Below are 22500 nucleotides of genomic sequence, written 5' to 3' on the forward strand. Positions count from 1 at the left end.
AGGACTAAAGTCAGGGGCCTCTGAGCAGGCCAGAGCCCTGCTCAGCTCTGGCTGATGGTGGTGCTGGGGACTGAACCTGGGACCTCAGAGCCTCAGACAGGTGAGTCTTTGCAGAACCATGATGCTGTCTCCCCTGCCCCTGAACTGGCATTTCTAGTCAGTGGCACTGACAACGCCAGATGTGAGCAGGATGATGGTTTGGTTGGGAGTGGACACGTTGGCTCCTACCTCAGGGCAATGCAGGAATCTACCTTTGTGACAACAAAAATCCTGTAAACCAACATTTCCTCAACAAAACCGTATGGGAATTGAAGGAAAAATATGCCAGTTCTTAAATTGCTCAATCAGAATGTAAAGGGAGATTGCCCAGGAATCCATGCCTTGGAAATAGAACCCAAGTTGCTTTTTAAAAATATTTATTCTATTTTTATTATTTTTGCTTATTTAATGGATAGAGACAGCCATAAATTAAGAGGGAAAGGGGTGATGAGGAGAGAGACAGAGAGACACCTGCAGTCCAGCTTCACCACTTGCAAAGCTTTCACCCTGCAGGTGGAGACTGGAGGCTTGAACCCAGGTCCTTGCACATTGTAACACGTGCACTCAACCAGGTGCGCCACCTCCCGGCTCCAGTTTCTTTCTTTCTTTCTTTCTTCCTTTCTTTCTTTCTTTCTTTCCTCCTTCCTTCCTTCCTTCCTTCCTTCCTTCCTTCCTTCCTTTCTTTCTTTCTTTCTTTCTTTTTGCTTGTTTTGGTAGAGTTTGGGCTTCATTTGTGTGCAGTTTCACTGCTATCAAGCTTTCTTTTTTTGTTTTTTCCATTAAGATAGAGAAACAGGTAGAAAGATAAAAGAGAAGAGAGGCACACAGCATCTGAGCTTCCTCTGGTGCCATGGTGACTCCCACTTGGGTGGCTGAAACTTGAACATGAGCAGACATGCACTCTACCCAACCTGGTGATATATCTATGAAACATTTTCCCCTTTGGGATATGCTTGGTAGTTCTGTGTGTGGTTGTGAACATATTGAGAAGCCCAGTCTTGAATCCACTCAGCATACAGACCACCAGACCGCAGCTTTCTCAGCCACTCATCTGCTGTTAGACACCTGGGTGGTGTCCAAGTTTGGACTATTCCAACTTGTGCTGCTGTGAACAGAGGTGAACACAGATCTCTTTGGATGGCTGAGTGAAAGGGACACTTGGACTGTCTGGGTGTAGTGCAGGAAGCAAAGGCATCTGGGGGAGGAGGACAAGGAGAGGAGGCGCTAGGGGAGAGCACTTTGAAGTCCTGTACACGGACCTAAGTTAAGGGTGAGAGCCCTGTCTTGGTGAGATGAGAGCTTGTGCCCCATGTGACAACAACTGTCCTGTAAGCAAATTCTCAGTTAAGGAGACAGAAAGGAAAAGGGATGTGAACGATTGAAAGGTGACTAGGAGATGGCTGTAGTCCCTCTGACACACTGGCTAAGCACACATATGACCATGACATGCAAGGACCTGGGTTCAACCCCCCAGTTTGCACCTGCAGGGGGGAAGTTTCTCAGTCTGTGAAGCAGGGCTGCAAATCTCTCTCTCTCTCTCTCTCTTTTTTTCTTTCTTTTTTTTTTATATACTTCTATTTATTTATTATTGGGTAGAAATAGAGAGAATTGGAGAGGAGAGGGGGAAATGGAGAGGGAAAGAAGCAGAGACATACCTGCAGTCTAGCTTCACCACTCATGAAGCGTTCCCCCTGCAGGTGGGGACCAGGGGCTTGAACCTGGGACTTTGTACACTGTAATGTGTGTGCTTAACTAGGTGTGCTACCCACCGGCCCTGCTGCAGGCCTCTCTAAAAGAACAAAAAAAAAAAAAAAAAAAGGAGCAATTAGGATCTGTCAAACTGTTTGCTGAAGCTAGTCCCAGACTGCTTTTCAGATGGGGAAGGGGAGGGCGTGAAGCCAAAGCAGGTGGGCTGTGGTCACAGGAGACAGCAAGGGCAGCTAAGCCTCACTGATTTTATTTTTCGATCATTCTTAGACCTTTGGAGTTCAGTGAACCTCAAATAGACGTCTAACATGTACTTTTCCCCCTTGCTTAATGTTTAATTCTGCGTGTTCTTCAAGTGAGATTTCACTGGGTATTTCAGGTGCTGCATAAAGAATGAGGTCATGAAAATCTGTTTTGTCAGAAATGTCGACATTCTGAGAGAACGCATACTCAGGTTCTGCTTGGGTTGAGTCTGTGTCTAGATGTCTGATGACGATTCGGTTTGGAAGCTGTCAGTCCTCCACTCAACACCTAGTTCTGGAGATCTGCAGGGTGACGTTGCCTGCCCAGAATTTGATTAGCTCTTTTCTTTTTTTAAAATCATTTTTATTTATTTATAAGATACAGACAGCCAGAAATCATCAGGAAAGGTGGTGATAGAGGGAAAGAGACAGAGACACCAGCAGCCCTACGTCACTACTTTCACGAGTGGTCTGGGAGGTGGTACAGTGGATAAAGCACTGGACTCTCAAACATGAGGTGATGAGTTCGATTCCAGGCAGCACATGTCCCAGAGTAATGTCTGGTTCTCTCCCTCTCCCTCTCCCTCTCCCTCTCCCTCTCCCTCTCCCTCTCCCTCTCTCTCTCCCCTTCTCTGTCTCCCCCTCCCCTCCCCTCCCTCCCCATCCCCCTCTCCCTCTCCTTCTCCCCCTCTCTGTCTCCCCCTCCCCTCTTCCTCTCCCCTTCCCCTCTCCCTCTCCCCGTCCCCTCTTCCTCTCCCCCTCCCCTCCCCTTCTCCCTCTTCCTCTATCCCTCTCCTTCTCCCCCTCTCTGTCTCTCCCTCCCCTCTCCCCTTCCCCTTCCCCTCTCCCTTTCCCCTTCCCCTCTCCCTCTCCCCCTCCCCTCTTCCTCTCCCCCTCCCCTCCCCTTCTCCCTCCCCTTCTCCCTCTCCCTCTCCTCTCCCTCTCCCTCTCTTCCTCTCCCTCTCCCTCTCTCCCTCTCCCCCTCCCTCCCCCTCTCCCCCTCCCCCTCTCAGTCTCCCTCTCCCTCTCCCCCCCTCCCCCTCTCAGTCTCCCTCTCCCTCTAAGTCTCCCTCTCCCCCTCTCCCTCTCCCACTCCCCTTCTCCCTCTCTCCCCCCTCCCTCCCTCTCCCTCCTATCTTTCTCATTAATATATAAAATATATATTAAAATATTGTACCCACATGTCAGCACTATCCTAGAAGCCATTAACCCCACCTCCCCAATAAAATAATTTTAAAAATCCGTGACAGCCCATGCATTCTCTGCCGCAGGGGCTGCATCACAGTGAAGCACACTGCAGGGAAGAGGTGTGCTGGGAATTTAAGACTCCATGTCCAGAGCCTGTAATTCAGCCACGTCGTCTCCTTGGCGGCAACAGGTCACAGGACTCTCCAGCACGAGGCCCTGAGGCCACGAGTTCCATTCTTGGCACTGTGTTTACCAAAGTCTTGTTCTATCTATCTCTCTCTCTCTCTCTTAAAATAAGTACAGGGGCTGGACAGTGGCCCCCCTAGTGGAGTTCACACATCACAGTGTGTAAGGACTCCGGTTCAAGCCTCTGGTCCCCAACTGCAGGGCGCGTCTCTTTCTCTCATCCTCCCTCTCCCTCTCCTTTCCCTCTCAAGTCATCCCTGTCTAAATCCAAAATAAATAAACAAATGAACTATCTTTTAAAAATAAAATGAGGGCTGGGCGGTGGTGCACCTGCTTAAGTGTACATATTATCATGCACGCGTCAAGCCCTGAGTCCCCACCGTCACTAGTGGTGAAGCAGGGCTGAAGGTCTCTCCCCCCCATTCCCTCTCTCCGTTTCTCTGTTCTGTAAATAAACAGATAAATAAAATTTAAAGATAAATGAAATAGCTACATGTGCTAAGTGCATATAGTGAAGTGTGGGTAGGAAGGTATGGAGGTAAGAAATGTGCGTGTCAGGAGGCCAGTGCACACACATTACAGGGCACAAGGACCCAGGTTCAAGCCCCTAGCCCCACCTGCAGGGAAAAGCTCCATGAGGGGTGAAGCAGGTCCGCAAGTATCTCTGTCTCTCTCCCTCTCTATCTCCCCTTTTCCTTTCAGTTTCTGTCTCTATCCAGTAATAAATAAATAAATAAAAACTATTTAATAAAATAAGAAAAGAAATTAAAATAACTTTTAAAAAAGTGTCACCTTCCACCTTCTGCACCCTATAAAGAATTTTGGTCCATAATCCCAGAAGGATAAAGGAATAGGGAAGCTTCCAATGGAAGGGAAGGGACTCTGGTGGTGAGAACTGTGTGGAATTGGACTCCTACAATTATCCCATAAACTTGTCAACCATTATTAATCACTAATAAAACTAAAAAAAAAAAAAACTAGAAAAAAATGTGAGTGTAAAAAAGGTCTGTAAAAAAGAGGGTTGATAGAAAGAGGTCCCCTGCCCAGCCCAGTCCCACACGGACACAGAGAAAGTCCAGTGCAGGTGTATTGTATCGCTGAGAGAAGAGCAGTGACTAGAGACTGTGACTACTGGCAGGACCTGGCCCCCTGCCTCTGGGGGGGGGGGGCTGGGGGGGGCCGTGGCGAGTGCCTCTGGAAGAGCATTTCCAAGGAGCAGGGTCACTGAAGCTGAGCACAGCTCCCAGCACACAGATGAAGTATCAGAGAGATTGCTGATGTCCTGACAGTAAGTGTGGCCTCCTGGCTTAGGACTTGGTTCTCTCTGGCTCAAACTCCCCATGAGATAAAGACAAGTTCCCCTGGGCCTCCTGGATCTTGGTCTCTTTGCAAAGAAACAAGATGTGTGTGGACCAAATGTGATGGCTTTGCCAGTCCCAGCAGGTCCCCATCTGTGACTCAGCAGTGATCTTGCCTTTCCACAGGCGGTAAAAATATTCGAGACTCTTCCCTTCCAGCGCTCCCTGTTTATTTCCTCTGCGTTTTCCTCTTCCTGTTTGCTTGACAGTGGCCAGGGGCCTCCATGGGAGTGAGTTAACCCACTCAGTCCAGGGGGAGGCCATTCCGAACAGCCAGGCAGGGCTGCTGTTTGGGGCTCCCGTTGAATGCTAAAAACAGGCCTTGAACCTCTCCTGGGCATCCTGCCAGCTTACCAGGGCTTGAATGGGGAATTCTGGGCTCCCCCCACCCCCAGCCCCTTGGGGGAGAATTGACAAGGGTCAGTTTCCCTGGGTCAGTTTCTGGGTAAACACCTGGGAGCTCCACATGTCTCTCTTTATTCCAGGCAGGCGCAGAGCCCCATGGTAGCCAGGTGGGTGAAGGGGACCTGCAACTTCCTACCTGGCTTGAGGAAGACACCTTCGGACCTGCCAGCTGCTGTGAGAGTGCCCAGGTAGCCAACTGTTCTGAGAACACAAAGGGGGAGGGGGAGGGGGAGGGAAGGAAGATTTTCCTCTGATCAGCACTCCTGCCACCCCACCCCCACCAGGCTCTTGTCACACACACACAAGTGCTAACCTGGAAACCCCAAGAGACTTTAAGCTGCCACTTTTGACCACCTCCCCCCCAACCCCCCACCCCACAATCTAGTAGGAGGTGAGATAGGGGTCTTTTGCTTCGATGTCTGTAGTGCAGAAAGACTTCCAAAGGGTTTTGTGCAAAGAGTGTCTAAAGAGAGACAGCTTGTCCCAAGCCTGTCCTGTACCCCCTCCCCCCCACACACTCCCTTGCAAAGAGAGGTCAGCATATAGCAGGTTCAGAGCCCAGCAGAGAGCTGAGCCTCAAGCCTCCCTGGACACAAATGCAGGACCCTCTACCTCTTGGAAGACTTCAACATCTGAATGTCTTTTGGGGGGGGGGATTGGCTGACACACATCGCTCCTTGAGCTCTGTTCCTTTCCTCTCCTTGTCTTTTCTTTTGTTGTTGTTCAAGCCTGTTATTTACTTTAACCCAAGAAGACGCCTGGGTCTCTGGCAAGGGTGGACATCTGAGTTTGGCTCTGCAGCTGGGCATGCCGCCGGTGTGAGGTTTGCTAGCCAAGACCTTGAGACCACGCTTTTTCCTCTGGTCAGAGGACAAGGGCCCCGAGGCTGTGACCAACCCCATCCTATCCAGTTTTGTTGTCATTACTGTTGTTTTGTTTTCTAAAATGACCTTAAAATAAGTTGAAAGGGCTTGAAGGAGCAGGTGTGGTTTTGTTAACAGGTGGCCCTGCTTTGCAAAGAAAAAAAAAAAACTCCTTTCCAAGTGTGTGTGTGTGTTGGGGGGGGGGGGTGGCATCAACGACTTCCAGGAGGTTTGAGTAGACGCCACCCTTAATAACCATGACAGGAAAATCGAAAACCCAGCAGGGCCTTCCCAGCCTCAACACGTCTGAGTGTGCGGCAGATACAGTTCCAGTTTTCCCTGAAGCTATCTGCCCAGAGGATTACAGATGATTTTCATGACTTCTGTTGAACCAGGGCTGTTCTAAGAGCGAGAGATTACTGTATGAATCACACAGCACCACAAACCAGTTCCTTTTGTAAAAGGGAGTGGGTATGTTTTTTTCCTTTATCCTGAAAAGATCAATGAGGTTTTTCCAACCAGGTTGGGTCACCCCATAACCCACCCGCCTCCAACCCCCATGATCACATCTTTTTCAAGGAATGGAGGGGTTGCTTATCTCAGTCACCAGCAGGTACTGGTCTCAAACTAGGCTCGTTCTCAGGGCTCAGCGTGGAAGCCTAGCAGCTCTCCTAGGTAGGTGCCTTCTGCCACAGTGCTTAATGTCTGAATGATATACTTGTGTCTTCTTTCTTCCAAACACCCTGTCTGTTCTGAGTTGCAAAGAAGCAGGGGTGACTTCCTGAACTACCTCTAAGCTTCACTTCTGAAATGGTACAGTGCTGATATGCTACTGAATAAAAGAAAGAAAAACAGCCAACATACAGACAGATCTTTTTTCTTTTTCCACTGCAAATGAAGACCTAGGAGAGGTGGTGGTGGGTATGGATACTAATGCACTTGCTAGAGGACAAAGGGAATGAATTGTTCATCCTAGAGAATGTCTAACAGAAGATTATCACCTGGACCACAGAGCAGACAGGAACTTGAAACAAAATAATCAGACTGGGTTAAAATTCTGTACTTCAATATACTCCAATGCTGTATCAGAAGCTGTGTTATGGATGGCTGTCGTGCTAGCTTCACGGGCGGGAGACAGATGACCAGGGACTCATGGCTGAGTGGTACGCAGTTCAGTCTTTATTCATGTGGAATGCAGCGCAGTCTAAGCTCTCTCTAATCACAATCTTGTCCTTCTATATCCTGAGGCGGAAGAGTCAGGTCCGAAGAGGATGTATGTAGGATGGGGGGGGGGTGGGGAGAGGGAAAAAGCGTGCAAAACAGTGAGGATGAAACCAATGCCCTGGAGGCAGGGCGGTGCTTAGTTAACTGGTTATGTAAATAGAATGCAGTGCTAAGCAAGGAGGACTAAACCAATGAAACAGAAGGGGTCTTAGAAGCAGAATTTAGAAACCAACAGATGGCCTAGTTTGGTCATAATCTTAATGGCTGCATACTTTGCTTATTTTTTTATTTATTTTTTTTAATCACTGCAAGTTCATGACAGCAGAAATTAAAGAAACACTCACAGTACTTCATAGGTCGGGTGCGTTCAGCTAGCTGGACCATCACAAAAGTACGACTGGGTCAGCTTTGGAGCGTGAGCTGCCTACTGTTTGGGCCTCTCACAGTTATTATCCTAATAGGCTGTCACCCCAACCTTGAGGAGTAAACTACTGTATTTCAAAGACTATCTTTTTTTTTTTTTGCCTCCAGAGTTATCACTGGGGTTCAGTGCCAGCACTCTGAATACATGGCTCCCAGCAGCCACTTTTCGCTGCTTTATTTAAAAGGACAGAGAGAAATTGAGAAGGGAAAATGAAGAGGGAGTGGGAGAGAGGGAGAGAGAGAGAGAGAGAGAGAGAGAGAGAGAGAGAGAGACCTACAGACCTGCTTCACCATTTGTGAAGCGTCCCTCTTGCAAGTGGGGAGCTGAAGGGGTTCAAACCCAGATCCTTGTGTGTTTCCTTATGCTCAGTACTAAGGTGTGTTTTACCAGGTGCACCACTGTCCAGTACCCTAAGAATATCTTTAAAGATATTGATGACAGCAAGAGAAGCAGAGCACCACTGGGGATTGAATTTAGGATTTCTGCTTCTGAGTTGCGTGCTCTGTTGCCCTGCCATCCTGCAGTGTGGACAGGTGGCCTTACGTGCACAACACCCCACTCTGTGTCCTTTTATTCTCACTCCTTCCGCACAACTGTTCTGTCTCTGTACTGGGAAACTCCCCCACACTGGGCCTTCACAGGATGCATCTTGTCATTCCCACAGGGGACTCCCGCGGCACGACAATGGATGCCGTCCACCTAGGCATGTCCAGCGCCTCTCTGGTGAAACACGCAGCCACGGGGACAGGAGGGCTCAAGACCAGCAGGCCCCGCGTCATGTCCAAGAGTGGCCACAGCAACGTGCGCATTGACAAAGTGGACGGCATCTACCTCCTCTACCTGCAGGACCTGTGGACCACCGTGATCGACATGAAGTGGAGGTACAAGCTCACCCTGTTCGCCGCCACGTTCGTGATGACCTGGTTCCTCTTTGGGGTGATCTATTACGCCATCGCCTTCCTCCACGGGGACCTGGAGACCGCCAGACGCATCTCCAACCACACCCCTTGCATCATGAAGGTGGACTCGCTCACAGGGGCCTTCCTCTTCTCCCTGGAGTCCCAGACGACCATCGGCTACGGCGTCCGTTCCATCACGGAGGAGTGCCCTCACGCCATCTTCCTGCTGGTGGCCCAGCTGGTCATCACCACTCTGATTGAGATCTTCATCACGGGGACCTTCCTGGCCAAAATCGCCAGGCCCAAGAAGCGGGCGGAAACCATCAAGTTCAGCCACTGTGCTGTCATCACCAAGCAGAACGGGAAGCTGTGCTTGGTGATCCAGGTGGCCAACATGCGTAAGAGTCTGCTTATCCAGTGCCAGCTGTCCGGGAAGCTCCTCCAAACGCACGTCACCAAGGAAGGGGAGCGGATCCTGCTGAGCCAGGCCACCGTCAAGTTCCACGTGGACTCCTCGTCTGAAAGCCCCTTCCTCATCCTGCCCATGACCTTCTACCACGTGCTGGACGAGACCAGCCCCCTGAGGGACCTCACCCCCCAGAACCTGAAGGAGAAGGAGTTTGAGCTTGTGGTTCTCCTCAACGCCACTGTGGAGTCCACCAGTGCCGTGTGCCAGAGTCGCACCTCCTACATCCCGGAAGAGATCTACTGGGGTTTCGAGTTTGTGCCCGTAGTGTCTCTGTCCAAAAACGGCAAGTACGTGGCTGACTTCAGTCAGTTTGAACAGATCCGGAAGAGCCCTGACTGCACCTTCTACTGTGCAGATTCTGAGAAGCAGAAGCTGGAGGAGAAGTACAGGCAGGAGGACCAGCGGGAGAGAGAACTGAGGACTCTCCTGTTACAACAGAGCAACGTCTGAAGGCTGGTGGCTGGGTTGCCCGGGCTTAGCTCTGCAAGCTGTCCAAACACCTGAGCTTATTTCAAATGCAAAGGTTGCGGTGGACACGTGTAATTGCACTCCAAAAAAAAAAAAAAAGAAAAGAAAAGAAAAATGCGCCAACGATGGAAACCCAACCCCCCTTTTGATCTGGTGTGTATATGAGCATGTCTGCATTCACAGGGGCTTTTGTTTTTCAAAGACTTTGTTTGATTTGAACCCTCAATATTCAAATGGAGCAATGTGCCCAACATCTTTTGGTTTCAGGCATCTGAAATAAGGTCTCAGTGGATGGGCAGGCCTTTACAGGGCTGGTACTGAAAGACAGTGTTTCTGTGTGGGAAATGTCCATTACAGTGGAAGGTATTTATTCAATCCAGTGTCATAACCAGTGCTTTAAGAAATGCTGTTCTTTTTCTTTAGAAGCTGAGATATGTTATATATGGTGGGATCTGTTTATACACAAATATGGACAGGGAGGCTTTGCACGCACGAAATACAGCAATGCCGTTTACCTCTTTCTTCGGCAGATTTAATTCTGTGGAGTGAAACCCATCAAATCAGAAGCCAGCACTTGTGAAAACACATCAAATGGAACTAATGCTATTATTCATTTATTTTTTTTGGACTATTCTAGCCTCTTTCTATAGGTGGTTCACAGTCCATCACCACCAGCTTAAAGACCATGAGCATCCTGAACACTGAGGCCTCACCTGGGCTTGGAGAGTCAATCTCTTTCTTTGCCAGACCCCCAGGCTCCATGTACACATGACAGCTGGGGAACTTCATCCCTGGCTCATGATACCAGTCACTTTCTGAAGTCACAGGGCTCTGTGGTCCCTGTGTCCCTGCGGATTCCAGAACTATCTTTCTTCCTTGAGTGGGTTCCTTTGAGGCAAAATTCCTCTTGGGCGCCTCCCCGACTATCTGCTAAATTACACTGTCCACAAAGTAATCGAGACCCACAGCAACCCTCGAGAGTGAGGGCTGTCTCCATTATGCCTAGTACCAGCCTGGTGATTAGATTCAGCTCGGGGGAAAAAAAAAAGTGTGTACTAATCGGGAAATTTGCTTGGGTGCTGATGTTCCTAAGGTTGGAGTGGACCATGAGGAAGAGGAGGAGGTAAGGAAGTCAGACGCAGATGACTTGCAGAAGCTGCACGGACGGACTGAACTTTGATAATCCTATGTCCCATAGAATGTCCTCGGTATTTAAATAAATCGTGTACAAATCAGCGTCTCAGAGATAACATCTTTGTTCTGGCAGAATCTAAGGAGGCTATGGTAGGCTGTGTTTCTTTAGGGCAAACTGGAAACGGGCTAGGACTGGCCGGATTTGCAGCAGGCAGATCATCATTCCAGTCGGACCAGCGTCGATTTACATGTCTGCCCTGGAAGAACGTGACTGTACAGTCACAAATGAACCCACATAGGTGCATACACAGGCTTTTACACACATGCACAGGACCACATACATGGACAGGCGTGTACACACAAGCATGCAAGAAAAACACTGTAGGCTCCCATGCAGTATGCACACACATACATGCACACGTGAGCACACAGATGGACGCCCTTGCACACACAGGTGAGGGTGCATGCGCCACGTGCTTGCACACGTGGGCACGCAACGCCCACACCCACACTCCTCTGATGCGCACTTTCACAGTCACTAGATCCTGATTCCCTGAGGACGACTGAGGAGGCCCCTGTGACGAGGAGACAGAACCCTCGACAAGTCTGCTGTCGGGCATTTCGCTCTGTGAGAATGAGAACACAGGTTCAGAGAAAATGGCCAAGGAAATAACAACCACAGGGTTGATGTTGGGCTTGACAGGAAAGTGGTTTTCTCTGGATGGCATCACACTTTCCAGTGTCTGGTCAAAAACAAAATAAAACAGACAGACAACAACAACAACAAAATAGAAGATAAGACAAAAACTGGGAGTCGGGCGGTCGTGCAGCGGGTTAAGCACGCATGGCGCAAAGCGCAAGGACCAGCATAAGGATCGCGGTTTGAGCCCCCGGCTCCCCACCTGCAGGGGAGTCGCTTCACAGGCGGTGAAGCAGGTCTGCAGGTGTCTGTCTCCTCTCTCCATTTCTCTCTGTGCTGTCCAACAACGATGACATCAGTAACAACCACAATAATAACTCCAACAATAAAACAATAAGGGAATAAATAAATATTAAGAAAAAGACAAGAACTCTGGCTTAGAATTGACTATCTGGAAGTTGGCCAGTAGCGGAGTGGGTTAAGCACAGGTGGCACAAAAAGCAAGGACCAGCGTAAGGATCCCGGTTCGAGCCCCCGGCTCCCCACCCGCAGGGGAGTCGCTTCACAGGCGGTGAAGCAGGTCTGCAGGTGTCTGTCTTTCTCTCCCCGTCTCTGTCTTCCTCTCCTCTCTCCATTTCTCTCTGTCCTATCCAACAACGATGACATCAACGACAACAATAACTACTACAACAAAAAACAACAAAGACAATAAAAGGGAATAAATAACTACTTAAAGACAAAAGAATTGACTATCTAAGGCTGGGGCAATCTGAGGGTGGGGAGAAACTATGGGGGTTCCAAGATCACTCTTAAAGCACAATTGTAGAGGATTTTGTTTTTAATTACTTGGGATGTCTTTCTTTAAATTTCTTAATTATCTTTATTTATTGGATAGAGACAGCTAGAAATCAAGAGGAAAAAGGGAGAGGGAGAGGGAGAGAGACAGAGAGAAACCTGCAGCCTTGCTTCACCACTCCTGAAGCTTTCCCCCTGCAGGTAGGAAATAGGGACTTGAACCTGGGTTCTTGAACATTGTCACATATGTGATCAGCCTGGTTCGCCACTACCCGGGCCCCACTCAGAATTTTTTCTTCTTTTTTCTGATGACAAATTCATGACAGGTTGTTTTAGGTGCCCAGCCCATTTAAGCTATGTTGTTGGTGGTGTGGGCGTGGACAGGTCAGCTCACCTAGGAGAGCATATGCCCTGCCTTGCATGTGATCCAGGTTCAAGTCCCTGGCCCGTGGGAGCACTACCACACCAGGGGAGGTTGATTTGGAGGTGTCTCTCCCAGCCCCCACACCCACACAAATTTCTATCTGAAGAGTTGGTCCAGAATGCTGAAGTTCCTGCCATGCCAAAAGAAAGATTATGTCAGGATGGTAAGAAATGAGCCCTTTGGGAGTCAGGCAGTAGCACAGCAGGTTAAGCACAGGTGGCACAAAGTGCAAGGACTGGCGTAAAGATCCCGGTTCCAGCCCCTGGCTCCCCACCTGCAGGGGAGTCGCTTCACAGGTGGTGAAGCAGGTCTGCAGGTGTCTATCTTTCTCTCCCCCCTCTGTCTTCCCCTCCTCTCTCCATTTCTCTCTGTCTTGTCCAACAACAATGACATCAATAACAACAACAACAACAATAATGACTACAACAATAAAAAAGACAACAAAAGGGAATAAATAAATAAATATAATTTTTTTTTAAAAAAAAGAAATGAGTCCTTTTAGCTATCATCCAGGTGTACTGTGTGGTACGGTCGGCAGGAAGCGATACCATAGCCAGGTTCACAGTGTTCCTGCCGCACTGCTGAATTCTGTCCGTAGCAGTTACATCAATGCTACCACGAGTGGGATGGAGATTTGGAGCTATATGTTCAATATTCTTTTTCAAAAATTTTTATTATCTTTATTTATTTATTGGATAGAGATAGCCAGAAATCAAGAGGGAAATGAGAGATAGAGAGGGGGAGAGACAGAGAGACACCTGCAGCACTGCTTCGCCACTTGCAAAGCTTTTTCCCTGCAGGTGGGGACCAGGGTCTCAAACCCAGGTCCTTGTGCACTGTAACATGTGCTTTTAACCAGGTGCGCCACCACCCGGCCCTGTTCAATTCTCCTGAGGACAGAACAATGCAGCCTGATGTTGTTTTCGCCGGGCTGGCTTCACGGGCGGGTAACAGACGACCCAGGACTCATGGCTGGGTTGTATGCAGTATCTCTTTATTCATGCAGGACGCAGCACAATCTAAGCCAAGCTAAGCTAAACTAAAGGTACCGTAAAACTCACAATGCTGTCTTTATATATACTTGCCAAGTAGGGTGGAAACAGGATGTGACATAGAGAGGGTAGAGAGAAAAGTGACTGGTGAAAATCAGAGTGTGACAAGGAGAGGATCAGGGTGTGACAAGGAGAGGGGGTGGAGCAGGTGAGAATTCTATCACTGAACCACCAATGCCCTGGAGGGAGGGTGGTGCTTGTTAACAACTGTTATGTAAATAGAATGAAGTGGTTATGTAAATAGAATAGTGTTAATCAGGGGGGATTTAAACCAAATGAAACAGAAGGGGTTTTTAAAAGCAGAATTAGAAGATACCAACAATTCCCCCTTTCTTTTTAACTAATGGCCATAGTATCGGTATTGCAGGGCACTTTGTGAGGCAGGGGGACTGATAAGAGGCACACCTTTTTGGGGTTCTACTGTCCCTCCTTGCTCAACCTCTCCGTGGAGAGAGAGACTAACAGGATTGACACACCCCTCAAGCTCAAGCCCTTCCAAGCTCATCCACATCCTCACAATTCCCCAACATCTCTCTCTTACTTTATGGCCATATATAACTGGGTCAATGTCTGTAAAAGGCTTCATCTCTGTCAGGGGAATAGCAGTGTAGGGTGAACAGAAACCTATATCATACAGGCATTTTCAAAAGAACTGGCATAAGACATGGAAAACAAAATAGGCAAGCAGCAATAACCAGTGTGATGCCAAGGGGAGGCCTGAGGGGGTATTTTCTGACTCAAAGGGCAAGGCCTAGCAGGTGAAAGGGCATTTCTTGCCTCTGGGGGTATCAATTGCCTCTGGGGGCACTTCATGCCTCTGTGGGCATCTCTTGCCTCAAAGGGCATTTCCTACCTCTGTGGGCATAACCTAATAAGGAGGGGGAGTTTTCTGACTCTGGGGACAGAGCCTGCAGGCGAGGGTACATGGCCTATAAAGTCCCAAGGCTCTGGCTGAAGTTAGTCTTTGAGAAACACAGCAACGTGTACCAGTATGTCCGATGGACATGTCAGTCCAAAGTAGCTGACCACAGAAGAAAATGCCAAGGGATGAAACGCTGCATGTCTGTCTCGATGGGGAATGTTGGCCACCAGAATTCTGCTTTTCTCTATAGAGTGATCTTTGGAGTCTGTGAATCTGTTTCTTCAGGTCGTGCCAGGTCACCTCATTGGTTTCCGGGGGGGTGTTGTATTCATTCCATCTTGTGGGCGATGTCAGAGAACAGGATCCAAATGGATTTCCAGGAATTCCATTTGAGTAGATGCTTTTTCATGTGAAGACTTGACAGCTGAAATTCACTTACTTGTCAAACAAAACTTGTAGCAGATTAGAAGTTTACTGTAATTGATAACTCCATTATAATTGGAAGTCCTTTCTAGTATGATTTTAAGGTTGTTTAAACAGTTTAAACTCAATAAAATGTGGAAAGGTAAACAGAAGAACCATGGTAGAAGCCTTAGGCATGAGAATAATTAACATAATCATTGCACTATCTGCCCCACCCATAACTCATACAGTTTTCAGGATTAAAAGTTTCAGATTCATGTCAAGACGTAAAAGAGAAATCAAAGGAGGGGAAAAAACAATTTTTTGGATTGTTTCTGGATGTGTCTAGAAATCATGACTGCGTCCAGCATTTTTTTAAGTCAATGTCAAGCAAAAATTCAGTCATTCAAATCACTCTCTTACGAAACGCAACTTGAACCAGATTATGCAGATCTCACCATGTAGTATCATGAGTCCCCAGAGGGCGTCCTAGTCCAAAAAGCTCCTCGAAATTCCATTTAGGGTGCTTCTGACTGTTCCTGCTGGATTGTTTCAGGCACCCATTTTTTTAAAGTGTCTTCCCATTGAAGATAGAATTCAATCAGGAGAGTAGAACTAACCACGTGTCTCCATTCTTGGGGACTGCCAGGGTACTGGAGAATGCTCCTCAAATTAGAGTAGTCCTTCTCCATGGGAAACATGTGAGAAGTCCAGAAAGTCCCAGTGGAAATCTCCGTGCATATCCCAAGGTCTATGATCATGGTCATAAAGAACCAAATTGTGGCCTGGAGCAAAATGTAGTCCTTTTCCTCAGGAAACATGAGAGAGGGAATCCAGAAAGTCCAAGGAGAAATCTCCGTGCATCTCCCAAGCTCTATGATCCCAGTCATAAGAAACCAAAGTTCCCGGTCAGGGAACCGAAGTGTGGCCCAGAGTAAAATGTTCCAGAGACAGAGAAACTGTCTCATAATGAAACAGTAGAGGCTTTGGCAAACCTCTTCATAAGTAGAAGAGAAGACCATAGTGCATAGGTAGGCAAAGTCTTCACTTATCGGTGAGTTGTGCAGGTCCAGTCCCATCTGGGTCACCATATGTTGTTTTCGCCTGGCTATGTTGTTTTCGCCGGGCTGGCTTCACGGGCGGGTAACAGACGACCCAGGACTCATGGTTGAGCTGTAGGCAGTATCTCTTTATTCATGCAGGATGCAGCACAATCTAAGCCGAGCTAAGCTAAACTAAAGGTACCGTAAAACTCACAATGCTGTCTTTATATATACTTGCCAAGTAGGGTGGAAACAGGGTGTGACATAGAGAGGGTGGAGAGAAAAGTGACTGGTGAAAATCAGAGTGTGACAAGGAGAGGATCAGGGTGTGACAAGGAGAGGGTTGGAGCAGGCAAGAATTCTATCACTGAACCACTAATGCCCTGGAGGGAGGGTGGTGCTTGTTAACAGCGGTTATGTAAATAGAATGAAGTGGTTATGTAAATAGAATAGTGTTAATCAGGGGGGGATTTAAACCAAATGAAACAGAAGGGATTTTTAAAAGCAGAATTAGAAGATACCAACAGCCTGAGGTCACAAACTTCTTTGTGCGTGGACATTTTACATATCACCTTCAGCCAGATTCCAGAAGACTTGATCATCTGATCTCTTGCACTATGCACAAGGCAACTAAGTGATGTCTTGAAAGCAATACTTAACACGAGTCAGTACATCATCTGGTTATGTACTGTTCAATAAATAGCGTGGTTATGACTACTCTGCACAGAGTATTCTCACGTTGATGTGCCTACAAAGGGTTCCGGAAGTGGACTGATCTGATCATATCTCGACAGTCTTCAGACTAAAGCAGATCTATGTTTCACAGCCAGGTCTAGAAGTAATCTAATCTAATCTGCGCTCTAATCTGCTACAAGGGAGCTTGCTAGCCTCAGAGTTCACCTGCTTCACTACACGCAAGACCCAGGTCCCACACCGACTCCCACCACACCAGAGGAGTTCCTGGTGTTTGGTGCTGTCCTCTCTCACTCTGTTTCTGTCTATTTCCTTTTATCTGAAAAAGTCAAAGCAGAGCAAATGATGAGAGAAAGGAGGGAAGGAAGGAGGAAGGAAGGAAGGAAGGAAGGAAAGGAGAGAAGAGAGAGGGAGGGAGGAAGAAAGGAAAGAAGAAAGGGAGGGAGGGAAGGGAGGAAGGGGAAAGAGAGATAAAGAAAGAGAAAGCAAGAGCAAGAAAGAGAGAAAGAAACTATAAATAAGGGAGTCGGGCTGTAGCGCAGCGGGTTAAGCGCAGGTGGCGCAAAGCACAAGGACCGGCATAAGGATCCCGGTTTGAACCCCGGCTCTCCACCTGCAGGGGAGTCGCTTCTCAGGCGGTGAAGCAGGTCTGCAGGTGTCTGTCTTTCTCTCCCCCTCTCTGTCTTCCCCTCCTCTCTCCATTTCTCTCTGTCCTATCCAACAACGACAACAACAATAATAACTACAACAATAAAACAACAAGGACAACAAAAGGGAATAAATAAATAAAATAAATATTTTTTAAAAAAGAAACTATAAATAAAAAAGGATTCAAACAACTTATGAAGAATTTTTTAACCCAAAAGGCTTTTGTATTTTGAAACATTCCCAACACATGCGACCTTCTCAGTGAGCCTATTCAAATATGTTGTATTCAGTCTGGGAAACCACAGTGTCATCTGTAAGTTGTGTCCTGTTTCTTTAAAAGCCTCCTAGCCAGTGGCTCTAGGCAGCTGAGCCAGATTCACTCAGGGACCCTCAGAATGAGGCCCTTTTGGGGTGGGGCAAGGTCACACACAGATTCCTTTCACCCCTCAGATTCCTGAATATAAAATAACTTGTTAAAAGTGAAAAACTCCATGGATTACTCAATAAATTATCTGTATACATTTAAATAATTGTCTTTGATTTTTATGTCAAATTAAAGCTGGGTCTCATTAACTCTGGTTTTGATATCATCCTTATAAATTAAAACCTATTAATAAAAAATGAGCCTTTTGCTCCAGTTTGGTTCTAGAAAGAAGATGCTGGGCTGACAAGCTGATTCTCTTCTCAGAGAGAGAGAAGAAGAAAGGAAGGATACTCACAATTTGTAACCTGAGTAGGTGTGCACTTTAACCACTGCACTACCGCCTGACTCCCATATCTCATATTTTTTGATTGATGCTGAGAGACAGAGAGGGAGAGAAAGGATGAAAGACAGACACATTTAGTACTGTCCCACTACTTGTGAAGCTTTCCCACTCCAGGTGGAGACTGAAGACTTGAACCAGAGTCCTTTCACACAGTCGTGTGGACACTCCACAGGTGCCCCATTAACCAGTCTCAATAGTTTTTTGTTATAACTTTAAAACTTATCTCCTGGGCAAACAACCTCACCAATATGTCCTGGAACCTCACCTCCCCAGACCTTGCCCCACTAGGGAAAGATGGAAACAGGCTGGAACCTGCCAACACCCACGTCCAGTGGAGAAGCAATTACAGAAACCAGACCTTCCACCTTCTGCATCCCAGAAAGATCTTTATCCATACTCCCAGAGGGGTAAAGAATAGGGAAAACCTCCGATGGAAAGGGTGGGGACATGGAACTCTGATTATGGGAATTGTATGGAATTGTACCCCTCTTATACCCTAATCTTATCAATCATTATTAAATCACTAATAAAAAAGATAAAATGTCTGACCTTAAGAAAAAAAAGATAGTCTCTGCCCTTAAGGAAAAAAGAACATATTTCATTTTAGAAAGTTCCATTTTTATGAGTGAGAAGAAGAGAAAGAGAGAGACAACAAAAGCCCTGCTCATTTCTAGCAAAAGGCAGCATCAAGGATTGAACCGATAGCCTCTGGGGAACACACATTCGTGTTTTATGAGGCTGAGCTATCTCCCAGGTTTCCCAATAGTTCTTTTATTTAAGTTTTGGAGAAGGTAGGTAGGTTCCACTGAAAAGTAGACTCCAAGGAAGTTACTGCAACAAATTAGAGTACTTACTCCCTAACGACATTAAAACCAAAGCTTTTGATGTTGAGCCAAGAAATGAGTGTGCTTAGCTAATTATCACTATTTTTGTTATTGCAAATATCTTTGATACTACAGGAAGAAAAAAGCAAAGAATTTCCAAGAAAGTGATTGAAAAGGAGCTCAAAGGGACGTTTCTTTTCTTCACTCACTGTAATTGGACTGTATCCTTTCATCTACAGTCAAATCTTCAGAGTAAGGATGTTGTATGAAATCAGATATCTACAGGAAGCATGACTGTACGAGGGACTTTTTCACAAAACAACCTTCCAGGTCACAGGAGGAAGCTGGGTTTGTGTGCTGGGATGGACTGTTGGAGAGCCGGCAGGAGATGGAGGCAGGATGACAACCAACGTGGGTCTATTTCTTGAAGGATTATTTCTGTGCGGTGTCATAGAATTATAAATGACAGAAAGAATGCTTTGGTCTATAGACTCCTTCCATGCCAGAGGGAGTCATTCCAAAACACCACTTAATGGATCCGCAGACTGTTAGATTGAAATCTCCAATGACATCAGGCTTTTTACAAACAAACAGTCCCGTTTCTTGTAAGGCCTGGCCAGTGAGCACTTACACACCCTAGACCACAATTTAGTCTCCGTCTCTATAGAGCACTACACCTGACCTCTGTGTCATTCCAAAGGAGACTGTCCTTGCTTTGCTTGGCTATTTCAAGGCTTGTATTTGCCTTAGCAGAATAGTCCCTGGTGTTTCTGTAGATGGGGTTTATAGTAATATGCAGGCGGGAAGTCCCACACTGGTAAGTGTATACTATCAGTCATCCCAATCAGACCCTGACCCTCCTTACTATACCATGAGGGCCTTCTTTGTCCAAAGAATTGCTGCTTTCTGACGTGACTCTTCTGTTTTCCTTTTTCATATGTGGAATTGCTCTAACTTGTGAATCAAGAGCAAACACAATAAAACAAGTCCTGTTTTTCCTTTTTTTATTTATAAAATGGAAGTATTGACAAGACCATAGGATAAGAGGGGTACAATTCCACACAATTCCAACCATCAGAACTCTGTATCCAATCCCCCTCCATGATAGCTTCCCTATTCTTTATCCCTTTGGGAGTATGGACCCAGGATCATTAAGGGTGCAGAAGGTGGAAGGTCTGGCTTCTGTAATTGCTTCCCTGCTGAAGATGGGCGTTGGCAGGTAGTTCCATACTCCCAGACTGTCTCTCTCTTTCCCTAGTGGGATGGGGTCCTGGGGAGGTGGGGTTCCAGGACATATTGGTGGGGTTGTCTGCCCAGGTAAGTTAGGCTGGCATCATGATAGCGTCTGTAACCTGGTAGCTTAAAAGGAATCTTAGCATTGAATTTAATATCATCTCACTGGACTGGCAACCTTTCTATGGAGAGCTCAGAGATAAATTCTTTTTTTTTTCCTTTGTTTTGTTTTGGAATTCATTGCTCACTCATTGGGCTGCTGGACGAGTAAGTCATGATGCAATTTTAGTAGAAAACCAAAGACGAAGACATTATTGTGGGACAAGCTCTGGAAGGCCTGCTTTGACCACCCCACACTCACCACTCCAGTGGCCACCAGAGAGGTGTCATAGAAGAGGAGAAGAAGAGGCCGCAGTGGGGGTGAGCACACAGAGTGACGTCTCTGGGCACTGTGGCAGGGGGCAATGTGTTTACTGAAGAAAAGGGCAGGGTTTATATGGGGTAAGAAGCCAGGTGCTGGGGCAGGGTGCCGGGGCAACAAGCTGTATAAGGGCAAACGTTCAACAGCAAGAACCAATCAGACGTTTTTAGACTCTAGCTTCCTTCTAATGACTCTGGCTCTTGATTTCCCCTAACCTGGGGCATGGGACTTGAGAATGAGGGAGGGGCTCTTTGGGTTTATCCACATTCTATTGAGCAAATCAGGCCAATCCAGACCAGGTGGAGGGGGTACAGTTGCAGCTTCTGGATCTAACAAGATGGAGGTCAGGGAGGGGTGGGGAGGCTCATAGGTGAACACCTTTCATCTTCACGGAGAGGTACCCGGGGTTCCAACCAGGCTCAACCCACCGTGCTCCCACATCTCCCCCTTTTTCTTTATTAAAGACATATATTGGCAAATTGCTCCATATCCTCTACCAGGAGGGCAGTGTAACGCTGAACTGAGACCCTCTGCACCGTGACCTTTAGACTTTTCCAACAACTCAATATTTCACATCTTGAACGCAGGACCAAAGAATCCATCGTATACAGAGTAGTCTCCCAGGACTTCACTTTCCCATTTGCTATTTTATAGAAAGATGAAGAGACAGACCAACAGGGAGGTGCTTGGGCAGCTGGTCTGTCTCTCCCCCCCCAGGAGTTCTCTGTCCTGTCTCTCAGGATCTGGAGTATGAGGTTCCTAGAGGCAAGTAGCATTTACTTAACCTTTCAGTTTTTCTATCAAGCAAAACCAAAACGGGTTGAGTGCTATATCACCATCAACTGACATGCAGCTGCTGAAGTTAGTTGTGCAGACAATCAGGTTTTTTTATTTTCCAGACTTCTGACAGCAGTGAGTGGAGTGGGCTGCTTCTGAGTGATTGTTTTACTAAACCTTAAGAATCTGACCTGTAGGGTTTACACTGAGCTCTTCAGAGAAATGCTGAGACAGATCATTGTTTCAAGGGTGGACTGACTGAGCTGAGAGACAGAGAGAACTTTGTGGAGATAGGCAAACTCAGTAGAGGTAGCAGAGTTCATTGTAATCCAAACCAGATACAAATGAGTTGTCCCAAGACTCTTGGTCACTGTTTTCCTGTAACCAGGGTTAGAGCAGGAAACACAGAGCAAAGTCACAGGGAAGTGAAGAGAAGCTGTCACAATTGAGTCCTGGCATTGGGGAAGACCTGTCTACAGATACCATTTCATGGACAGAGGTAAAAAGGGGTGCAGGTAACCAAACCAAGAGACCCCTCACAGAATGGGAGAAGAGCTTTACATGCCATACATCAGACAAGAGGCTAATGACCAAAAGATACACCAGAGCTTGCCAAACTCAACCACAAGAAAACCAATAACTCCATCCAAAAAATGGGGAGAGGATATGGACGTAATATTCACCACAGAAGAGATCCAAAAGTCTGAGAAACACATGAAAAAATGCTCCAAGTCTTTGATTGTCAAAGAAATGCAAATCAAGACAACAATGAGATACCACTTCACTCCTGTGAGAATGTCATACATCAGAAATGGTAACAGCAACAAATGCTGGAGAGGTTGTGGGGTCAACAGACCCTCCTGCATTGCTGGTGGGAATGTTAATTGGTCCAACCTCTGTGGAGAACAGTCTGGAGAACTCTCAGAAGGCTAGAAATGGACCTACCCTATGATCCTGCAATTCCTCTCCTGGGGATAGATCCTAAGGAACCCAACACACCCATCCAAAAAGATCTGTGTACACATATGTTCTTAGCAGCACAATTTGTAATAGCCAAAACCTGGAAGCAACCCAGGTGTCCAACAGCAGATGAGTGGCTGAGCAAGTTGTGGTCTATATACACAATGGAATACTACTCAGCTATAAAAAATAGTGAGTTCACCGTTTTCAGCCAATCTTGGATAGAACTTGAAAAATTCATGTTAAGTGAAATAAGTCAGAAACAGAAAGATGAATATGAGATGATCTCACTCTCAGGCAGAAGTTGAAAAACAAGATCAGAAGAAAAAACACAAGTAGAACCTGAACTGGAA

At 46.9% G+C, this 22500-nt stretch overlaps 1 protein-coding gene across 4 annotated transcripts in view; it reads left to right on the forward strand.

The window, feature by feature from the left end:
- KCNJ15 (potassium inwardly rectifying channel subfamily J member 15) overlaps positions 1-10705 on the forward strand; it is a 46084-nt gene extending 35379 nt beyond the window's left edge. For 3 of the 4 annotated variants that reach the window (XM_060198720.1, XM_060198721.1, XM_016192183.2), the window contains 2 exons: positions 5206-5313; positions 8301-10705. In XM_060198720.1, the coding sequence (XP_060054703.1) occupies positions 8321-9454 (1134 nt within the window). In that variant the 5' untranslated portion in view covers positions 5206-5313; positions 8301-8320 and the 3' untranslated portion in view covers positions 9455-10705. Of the gene's footprint in view, positions 1-2127; positions 2201-5205; positions 5314-8300 lie in introns of those variants that run through there. The other variant, XM_060198722.1, reaches the window with a different exon arrangement.
- Positions 10706-22500: the final 11795 nt, after the last annotated feature.

Source organism: Erinaceus europaeus, chromosome 9, assembly GCF_950295315.1.
Source record: "Erinaceus europaeus chromosome 9, mEriEur2.1, whole genome shotgun sequence".
NCBI classification, from domain to species: Eukaryota; Metazoa; Chordata; class Mammalia; order Eulipotyphla; family Erinaceidae; genus Erinaceus; species Erinaceus europaeus.